This window comes from Myiozetetes cayanensis, unplaced genomic scaffold (genome assembly GCF_022539395.1).
Source record: "Myiozetetes cayanensis isolate MyiCay16 unplaced genomic scaffold, myiCay2020 scf15, whole genome shotgun sequence".
Taxonomy (NCBI): domain Eukaryota; kingdom Metazoa; phylum Chordata; class Aves; order Passeriformes; family Tyrannidae; genus Myiozetetes; species Myiozetetes cayanensis.
In genome coordinates this window covers 10446017-10456305 of record NW_026087159.1, presented here as the reverse complement: position 1 = coordinate 10456305, position 10289 = coordinate 10446017, and the positions used below count along the sequence as shown (strand labels likewise).

The following is a 10289-nucleotide window of genomic DNA, read 5'->3' as shown; positions in this document are numbered from 1 at the left end:
CAGTGAAAATACTTACAACCCAAGGATCTGGCTCAAATTTTGTTTGACTTCATCCAGGTATGTGCTGGACAGCAGCCTAAACTTCAGTAAATTTTAGAGGGAAATGTCAACTTGAGATAGTTACAGCTCGACACCATTTACTGCCTGAGAGTGCTCTGGTGAGGCATTTGCAACAGGGTTATTATTCCAGGCACACTTTTTCCCTCACAGAGCTCACAGCCAGCCTGTTCTGCAGTGCTCCAGCACCACACAGCAACAATTAGAACCTACAACACAAGCAGTAAAGATAAGGAAGCCATAAATTATTTCTTGCACTTTTAATATCACAAGAACAAGCTATGAAAACTTCTAATAATAATAAAAAAAGATAGAATATCAGGTAGGTGGTTTTTGGTTGGTTTTCTTTTTTTTAGGTTTTTTTTTAAATTAATCTTACAAGAGGTCTTAAACAATTTGAAAAACTTACAAAATATATTCAAGTGTGGAAAGTTATTTTACTGGTAAAACAGCATTTCTTTATAATGTGCTTTTCTCCAGTTAGGGTAAGGAAGTGTAGGCATATCAGAACAAAGCATTCAGACTATCAGAACAAATCCCTTTTCTCCATTCCAAGGAACAGCACAAGTCAATCCATTTAACTGTGGTATCCCAGAAGAACAAAGAAACATAAAAGCAGTGACTGATAAAGACAATACAGAGAAAATACACAAAAAAAATCTATCAAGTTTTCAGTTTTGTGTGTGGAAGTGCTTGGCTCTTCAGCTGGCTTTGTTTTTGGTTGTACAAGAGTAACTTGGTATCAAACAAAAAAAAAAAAGGGGAGCATGAACTCCAGTTTGGAGCATAAACATACTCATTTTATAGATGCCCATTGTAAATTTTGGGTATTGCAGCAGAGTCAGCAATGGGGAACACTAAACCAGCTGGATGGTTTTGTACTGAATGAGATTAAAGAATTTTTGTGTTCTCTTGTGCTAATTTAAGCACAGAAGTTTTAGCAAGCAGCACAGAACTAGGATGAAAGAGATTTTTTGTTTGTGCCATTAGTTACTCAGTTGTAAAGCCACTGGTTGACTGTAACAGCTCCATTATCACTTAGTATAATAAATAAAAATATTTTGCAAACCAGCATTTTCAGTTATAAAGAGCAAGAGCTAATTCTGGTAGCAGTGAATCACCCCAAGTGATCCTCACTGAAGATGATGGAAATAGGCAGCAGTAACGGGCTCTTCTCCCCAGCCCAAAGCAATTGTGTTCCAATGAATTTCTCTACAGAACCCATGGGTGTGCACACCAAGTCCCATTCCAGCCACAGATCTTACTAAGTAAGAGTTTAAACTGGATTTGTCCAGCTAGGTCAGTTAGTTACCTTCCTAAGTCCCGCTCCAGGTAGTGGTAGCTTTTTTTGTTTGGTCAGTTTTTTTCATATTAACTGCAGGAGTCAGATTTAAAAGCAGCTTGCATTTGAATAGCATGAAAATAATAACTGAGAATAACATCTGGTTGAAAACATTGCCTCATATATTCTAAATCTCCCAGTCTGCCTAGAAAAGCTTAAAAATTACTATACAAATTCAAACTTGGATAAAAATATCCAAAAAGTATTTATTCACAGGACAATCTTATCAGGTACTGATATAAGTGTGTGTTCTGATGACCGCCTTCAAAAGTCCAACAAGCCAATGCTACAGATGCACCCATTACTACATTTTAAAAGGCAAAACCTGTTTTGTGTTTGCAAAGCAGATCTGTAACACCACTTACACAATCAACAGCGAATTAAACAGCCAGTAGAGTACACCACACCAGTGTCACAGTTCAACAATGCTGTACCAGTTACAGGCATGGTTAAGGTTACGTTTTCTTTTCGAACTTGTATAGGAAATACAAATATATGAACATTGCGTATTCTCTTATGAACAAACAGTAATTAAATAGAGTGATCCTTTCTTCACTACATACAGAAATAACAACGTATTTACAATATTTACAGTTTTCAAAAAATTCTCTTCCTGCACTGGGCTGCAGGAATTCAAATTCTTCCGCCTGAAAAAATAGGTACACAATAGTTCTGACCATAAACAGCCTCCGGACAGACACAAGTTGCTAATTCTAACTGACTGGTGTATAGACTAGAGGGACTGAAAAGGAAATACAACCGCCCGTTTCACCTGAACACCCCGTGATTCGTGGGCTTACATGGCAAACTACAGACGCTTTAGGATGTTTTACACACGTGAGATATTGCTCATTTTCACAGTTTTCTCGATTTAAGCCATAGAACCAGTGAGCTGCAGCTGTAACTGCTTTCAGACTGCTGTTGTCATTGTCACATGGGTTATGATGGGAGTTACAAGCTCCTCTCCTGCGTTTTTAGTTACAAGCAAGTGCTCACAGATACAGCTACGTTTTGGGGTTTGTTTGGTTGGTTTTCACTCAGCTTAAAACAGAAGCAGGCCAATTTAAAACAAATCTGCTGATATCCAGATTTACTCTTAATTTCCCAAGTTAAGACAGACAGTCTTAACCTGCAGTCTTGAAAACTATTTTAAAGCAGCTGAAAGCCTTAAACTGCAAATTCAAAGCAAGACACACAAAATGCCCCAGAATCAATAATTAAAGGCCATGTTTACAAAGAACATGAAAAATACAGTAAAAACCTGCATGAGAGGAAGATAAGTGTTTGTGGTGCAGAGCTGCTGTTCTCGAAAATAATTCAAGCACCTGTCCTGAATAACAGTACTGAAGAGAAAAATTGAAGGCTTCACAGTAATACACACTTTCAGTGCCACTTTTGGACTACAATGTTTCTTGAAAAGACAAAAAGAATTCAAAACTCGCAGACTTAACATGGGAAAAATAGTCCAAACCTCATAGCAACAGAATGAACAGTTAAAGCAAACAGAAATCATGTTACCAACCTATTTCTAGGTCACTGTAAGACTTCAAAGGAAAAATATTCAGTTTGAAGTCCTTTACATGCATGTGGCAAGTTGTTGGCACAGGAGCTCCGAATCATTCAGCATGCCCTACATATGAATCCATGTAAATTAACCAGGACCAAAGTCTGGGAAGCTCAGACCAGAAGGAAACCCAATGAGATGATTTAGTTCTATCACATCAGAGAAGGTAATGTGACCTTTCCAATGGATTGGGAGATTTGCTCCTTTCACAAACAGTAGAATCCACTGCAATCCTTCCCAGCCTCCTACAACCAGGAGTAGATAGCTTTCGGAATTCCATCCACATGCCACAAGCACCTTCTTCAAAAAAGAGAAGATGCTACTGTAAAAACAGGTCTTTTCAAGTTGAAGAAAAACTACATTTGGTCAGAATTGTATATGAATAGGATTTTGTATTTAAATAGCAGAGTTTGAGCATCCAGCAGCGGCAGCACAGCTGCATGTAAGGCATTTGGGGAATGATTCGAGTACAGCTCACTGCCTTCAGCACTTCACTAAATTCAACTAACACGAGCAACCTCTCACATTTTAGGATTATTACTAAAGCCGTGGTCACCGGAACCAGCCCCGAAGGATCTGCGGACCTTCCGTAACAACAGATGCAACACAAAGAGCGCGTGTGTTCCCAGGGGAGAACAGCTGCCTGCACAGTGGACTCCTTCGTGCCAAATGAGAGAGGTCACTCCCCTGGCAGTCCCTGCTAACTGGCCCAGTCCTGGAAGCGGAAGCAATCCCCGGCGATCTTCCACACGGTGTTGGTGGGGGTGGCCTGTGCTGTCAGCAAGAAGTTCTGATTGAAGTAGCGCTGCTTATCGCCATCAAATTTGACAGTCCCACTTGTCACCACGAGCACTGTTGTCTGGCCTTGAGTAGCTTGTTCTTCACAAGGAGGTATAAAATGATGAAGAAAACAACTCAAACAAAGACTAGCAGGTAAAGGAGCAGGAAATGCACAGAGAGGCTTCGTTCAATGTGGCTGTGCCAGCGCCAGGGTAACACCAGCTGGTTCCACAGCGGGGCAGAACAGCTTTGGTGCAGCGTTTCTACACAGACAACGGTGGGGTCGCTCAACACGGCTCTGCAATGGCTTTGCCCTTCTCACCTCCTGCTGTTCACTTAAGAGCACTATGACAAACACCTCCATTTTTGCTCAGAATAACCTCTCATTACTCGAGATACACACACATATAGGTATTTAGCAAGTTGCATTGACCGTTTCCCCCCGTTATTAGACATTATATCTTTTCCACAGCAGAGCAAAGCAAGTGTGCTTGACCACAGGCTTTTTCCTTACTTAATATTCCCAAAATGTCCATTAGAAGCAATTTATTAACTTCCCAGTAATGTAAGCCTTTCTTTGCAGTTGTTAATCAGAAATCTAAAGAACTTAACATCTATTCTAGATGTGAAGAAATCAAAGTACAAACAGGTTAATAACGATTTGTTCCACGTTATACTGTAGATCAGGACCAGAGGCCACCATAGAGGTCTCTCAAGGACAACATAATCTGATAAGCCAGAATTTTTCCATACATAAAAATACATCATTTCTGAATATGATCTTAACAAAAAAAAGTCCTTAAAATATTTTCCCAGACATGAGAAAAAGTGTGGAGTTGCTGCATCTTTTGATTTGTGCTTTATTTATGCACAACTTGACATTTCAACCCTTGGTATTTCCTCTAAGCTTATTCCAAAGGAAATATTAAGCCCTATTATAATTTCATTTTTCTTTTAATAGTTAAAAAAGCCCTGAAAAATAGATAAATTATAACACAACCTTACCGTGAACGGGCTGGCAGTCCAACACATTAACCTGGAACTCACTTGATGGCAACATTTCAAAAAATTTATTTAGCTCTTCTTGCCCAGACACTGCATTCCCATTCCAAACTAACGTGGCTTTGTCCAAATACAGCCTGGTTAAAGCCTGAGTGATTATGAAAATACAAATTTAGGATAAATATGTGAACATACAGTGGACAACACACAAAACCTGCCCCCCGTACCGACCCAACCCTGCTCCTGTAAGGCACAGCTGCACATACTGGACTTGGGCCATGAAGAAGTGTAAGGCACTTCCCTTTTCACAGCACGGCTGCACAGGAACACAAAACCCTCTGCAGGGCTCAGCCTGGCCACCACAACACATGGGAACCCACGTGCAGCTGCTTTCTGTGCAATGCCAGTTAGAAAAGTAACAAAAAGAGCACAAGACAATTTAAACTACTGTCAAAAATCTACATACCCTTCTTCTCTTATCCATCGTCTCATAATAAATATTGACAAACTCATCTGCAGCTCTACAAGCTTGATCCACATAGGTTTTGAAATCCTGGAGGGAGGAAATCAGATCAAATTATTAACATTGCACAACCCAGCCATGCATGCAATTTCCACTGTAAGTCGCTTTGATTGGTCTTTTCCACCCTCACCAAAGACAGTGTCAAATAATGTTGAAATTTATTCTAAACTCCTTTTCTACTTGCAGGAAGTGCCAGCTTTTAGCCAGGTGACAGTTTTAGAATTAATTTCGAACGCTGATATATTTCTTGTATTGAAATTGCAAATATTTACATTGGAAAATGGGCTACAGCTGGCTGCAGGTGCTGTGGACACGAAAGTATTCAGGGAAAACAGTTGTTGCTGTGATGGCTGTTCTGGAATAAAGTTAAGGAACAAGATTTATTCAGTATATGTCTGAGAATTAGCATGAACCCCATCACACTGCCACCCTAGGCTTATTTTTTAAAACACCTTCATATACAAATACAAAATATCATGAGAGAGAACACCAACGTGCTGGCTGTATCTGTTCCACTACCAATCAGTGCTGAATCCACAGGTAGAACCCAAATTTCTCACACCTCATCACTACCCTTACATCTCTCGCCTTTTATTCATCCCCAGGCCACAGCCTGAGCTGTCCCATCCCTGCACTGGGATCTCACTGATCTGCTCAGTTTTTCAGCTGCTTGGCCCTTAATCTCCTGCAGACCCTGAACTGGGACCCTCTGGAAAGCAGATTCTGAACTTCCCGCCCATAGAGCTACAAAACTGCACTTGGTGCTGTTATGATAACTTGGTTTAGTGCAACTCAGTCAGTGCTGCACAACTGAACTACTTATATTTTCTTGGAAGCCCTTACTGAACAGACACCAGAACTACTGAGTTCCTCCAGTATTTCCACGGGAAACACTTATCTGTTCAGAGAAAGCACTGCAAAATAACCAGCAGGCTAGCAAATAATCCCTGTTTAGTCAGCAAAGTCAAACACTCTCATCTTACTATGCTCTATTTCTTCTCTCCCTCTGTAGGGACACGAGCCTGCTCCTCACCTTCCCCAGCAATTCCCCAACCCACAGGCTAATTCCAAACACACGTGGCAAAGCAGTGTCAGAGACGCTGTATCCCAGAAAAATACCCGGAGAAACTCCCTGGCACTGGAGACCAGGAGTGTCAGTCAGAGCTGGCTCTGGGAATCGGAGCTGGCCCTGGGAACAGGAACTGCAGCTCTGCCCGTGGTGTCAGAGCAGGTGCTGTGTCCCCTCAGCCGAGGTTACACTGTACCCACACTGCCCGGCCAGCACTAACCATTCCCACTCAGCTCCAAACGGATGGAATGGGCGGGAGGGAAAACCAGGAGACTGCAATGATCTGTCGGGGTACCCGGAGCAGGAGCCGAGTGGGGAAATGAGCTCTGCTGGCTTGTGACGCCCCAGACGAGTTTTCACAGCCGCAGCCCGGCACTCCTTTTTAAATTCTGGGAACAGCTCAGGCTGGGATAAACTCCTGGAGGGCCACCTGGCCCTAATCCCTTCCCAAGGGTCGATCCCCTTTCCCAGGCCTGTATCTGACTGCCCAGTGTCCCGCCCCCGACCGGGGAAAAAAAAAAACCCAACCAACCCCAAAACAACCCTCTGGAAGACTCTGACGACAATTCCAAGCAGTTTCCTAACCCACCGACGTCTCCCCGCGCAGGGCGAGGAGGCCCCTGCCCGGACCCCGCGCTGAGGCGACGCCGCCCCGCCCGGGGCCGGGACGGTGTCCCGGCCCCGGGCGGGGCGGCGTCGCCTCAGCGCGGGGTCCGGGACACGTCCCGCAGCCTCCCAGCGCTCCCACGCCCGCCCTGCGAGCCGCATCCCCCTCATCCCGGCCGTTCCCGGTGGTTCCCGGCCCGGCCCTCACTCACCACGGACGCGGCCATGGGGCGGCGAGGCGGGAGGGCGCCGGAAGTGCACGGCGGACGGTTCCGCCGCGCCCGCGATGCCCTCGCCACCAACGTTCCGCCCGCGAACCCGCTCCGGCCGGAGCGTTTATATATATATATTTTATATACATATATATTTGTTTGTATATATTACTTCTACTATATTATATATTTTTATATAAATATATATTTTATATATATACGTAACGATATACGAGGATTTCAGAAACACATTTCAGCCGCCTGGGCTTAGGCCCCGGATTTTATTTTATTTTGTTTTCGTTCAGTCGATCGATTAAAATCAATTGAAACGGGTAACGAAGTGCCGTTTGATTTCAGGATCGCTGACGAAATGACGGATTTCTGTCGTGAATTATTTGATACTGGGCGAATCGTGACCACGGAATGAAAGCGGAATTCAATCTCTAATAAGATGGAAAGAGTGAACAGCCCTTAATTTTGCAAATACAGTCTTGCTGGACTTGGATTAATGAGTTTGTAATTTTCAAGGGTTTATAATTTTTTCCCCTCTAAGGTTACATAATTAACACTGAGAGATTTCCAGCTGAATGTCCACTATTGAAAGAACCCAACAACCTACAATGCTTTTTAATTTACTGATTCAGAATATAAGTACTGGAACCATAACACCTTTGAACTCTGCAGCTCCAAAATCTCACTGCAGGGCTGTACACAACACTGAAGGGCAAGTCCAGGAGGCAGCAGAAGGCAAATATTCCAAATTTCCATAGCCATTCTACTGAAGAGAGACCAAAGAAGTGACCCATGGGCTCTACCAGTGATTAAAGCGATTCCCACAACACTTCAGCTCTCAAGCTGCTAAAGCAGCACCTGTGAAGGCTCTCATGCCTTCACATGGGTCATGTGGACTGTCCTCTGTGATCATGAGCCTTTATGAATTGTGCATGGTTCCTGTGAAAGACAACTCTCACCTGCTGTTAGAGCTACCAAAGAGAGCAGTAATGCTGCCCAGACTGACACAAGTTTAAGGAACTGTCTCCTAAAATGAGGGAAGCAACTCACACTGACCAAATCCAGGCAGATGCTGATGAATGGGGTGCCTGTGAAACTGGATCATGACTCAGGGTTTGAGGGTTTTGCCTGAGCCAAGGGCTGAATGAGAATTTGAAGATTTGATCTGATGATTTAATGGGAACTGGGAGTTAAGTCTCAGGTGCTCAGCACATTGGCACTTTGACCTATAGGCTGGGTACAAAAATAATGCTAAAGCTGGAGTGGGATTTACTAAACCACACTGGGCTTAAGAAAGCCTAGTTTGGACAGTTCCCAACACAAAAGGCGTATTTCTCTGGGTAGACCCAGGCAGAACCTGTGCTTGTTACAGTCCCTTGGGCACTCTGCATCACTCCACCTCAAATTTCTATCATACCAGAACTACAGGAATGTAATGACTCTTATCCTGATAAATACCTCTATTGTTTTTCAAAGAAAAACAGGACTTGCTATATACTGAAGTGGTAACTGTATCCACTGGGATAGGATGAGATCAAGCACAAATAACTGTTCCATTTTACTCCATGTCAAAGCAGTCCCAAGTGGGGATAAGTTTTCAGAACAGGTCAGTTCAAAGTGTCACTGCAGTTGCTAGTTAAAGACATTTTAAAATCCTCTTCATTTCATTAGATAATGAAGCATTATTTCAGCTCGTGTGAAAATCTGCCCACATGCGAGTTAAACATATGGCCAGCTAAACATATTTGTGGGGTTTGTCCTCCAATATCTTATCCCCTTCAAAAAAGAGACACCTTAGAGAATAGTCACATTTAAAGTCAATTTAATGAATATTTTTGGATCAGCTATAGATGGAGCACTAACCACTGCACATGATAGATTTAATAGAACCACTGTGCAGAGTTCACTCCTGAGAAGGCCTGAAGGGCTGGAATTACAGTTTATGTGCTCTCTGAAATTGTTAGGTCAGCTTCTAAAATATTCTGAGCTCAATTTACACTTGGCTTAGACCTCAGTGCTGGGCACTGGTAGGCTACCCACAACAATTAACTAGTTAGTGGGATGAGTTAACAACAATCAAATGCTAAGTAATATTTCCCCAGGCCAAATGTACCTGTGACCATTTAAAGAATCATTTTCCAGTAAAGAACCATTTACTTCCACCTGGAAGTAAGGAGTTTTGTCACTTGCTTTTCTTTATAAATGGAAGAATTAGGAAAATCTTGTATGATTATTGAGTACATGCTTTCAGATGTTTTACTTTTATTCCTGAATCCTGCAAAATATTGAGCACTGTCTGATCATCTGACCTGTGGTTCTGTGCTCAGCTCATCTGCACAGCAGCTCTGCAGCAGGGAAAGCTCTTTCAACTTTCCCTGCTCTCTATGTTATTGCAATGGTACCAAATGTTCCCTAAAATATCAGTAATCCAATAGTCAACTCTTAAAAAATAGCAAAACTCCCACTAACTCTAATGGAAGCCAGATCCGGCCTTTGCTTTGTTTGTTTTGTCCAAACAGGGAATAAACAAAGCTTCTTCAAAATGTACCTTTAACCACTACCTCAGTTCCAAAGTCCCAGTGCTCAAGCTCCAGTTTTAGCAAATATCTTGGCTAAATGTCAAACAATTCCATCAGCTCTTTGAAGGCAAATATTAGACAGAGACTGCATCTGCAATAATTTCCCCAAACACCATTCAATTAACCTACTTGGCTAAAAGGTGATGCAAAAATCAATATTTTGTAACAGAGGCATGTGTTTCAGAGGAAACTAATCAATAGGCATCAGAGCAATTTCGAATTACAGGCAAATATAGACAAAGTTAAAATATCAAGCAGTTGAGGTATCAAATGCATTGCAACTTAAAACAGCTCTATTATTTTAGGCAGGATATTCCTCCAGTTACAATTTCAACATATCATTGCTTTTATTGAATTATTTTCCTAAAATAAAAATAATTACTGTAATTTTAGGAGAACTCACAAAAAGGTGGGAGTTCCCCTGTTGGTCCTTTACCAGCTGGTAACTGGAACTGTGCATTAGGTTTCCTCTGAGTACAGCAGCTGGAATACACCTGAATATTTGGAATTCTTCTGTTTGTTTTTCATGAGGTGTTTTTCTCC

At 42.3% G+C, this 10289-nt stretch overlaps 1 protein-coding gene across 3 annotated transcripts in view; it reads right to left on the bottom strand.

Moving 5' to 3' along the window:
• Window positions 1–1585: 1585 nt before the first annotated feature.
• The window catches only part of NXT2 (nuclear transport factor 2 like export factor 2), a 48025-nt gene continuing 39321 nt past the window's right edge, over window positions 1586–10289 (bottom strand). Inside the window, exons 1-4 of one of the 3 annotated variants that reach the window (XM_050310668.1) lie at window positions 7156–7281; window positions 5212–5298; window positions 4749–4893; window positions 1586–3842 (exon numbers count right to left, since the gene is read on the bottom strand). In XM_050310668.1, the coding sequence (XP_050166625.1) occupies window positions 3664–3842; window positions 4749–4893; window positions 5212–5298; window positions 7156–7170 (426 nt within the window). In that variant the 5' untranslated portion in view covers window positions 7171–7281 and the 3' untranslated portion in view covers window positions 1586–3663. Of the gene's footprint in view, window positions 3843–4748; window positions 4894–5211; window positions 5299–6557; window positions 6700–7155; window positions 7282–10289 lie in introns of those variants that run through there. The other 2 variants (XM_050310669.1, XM_050310667.1) reach the window with 2 other exon arrangements.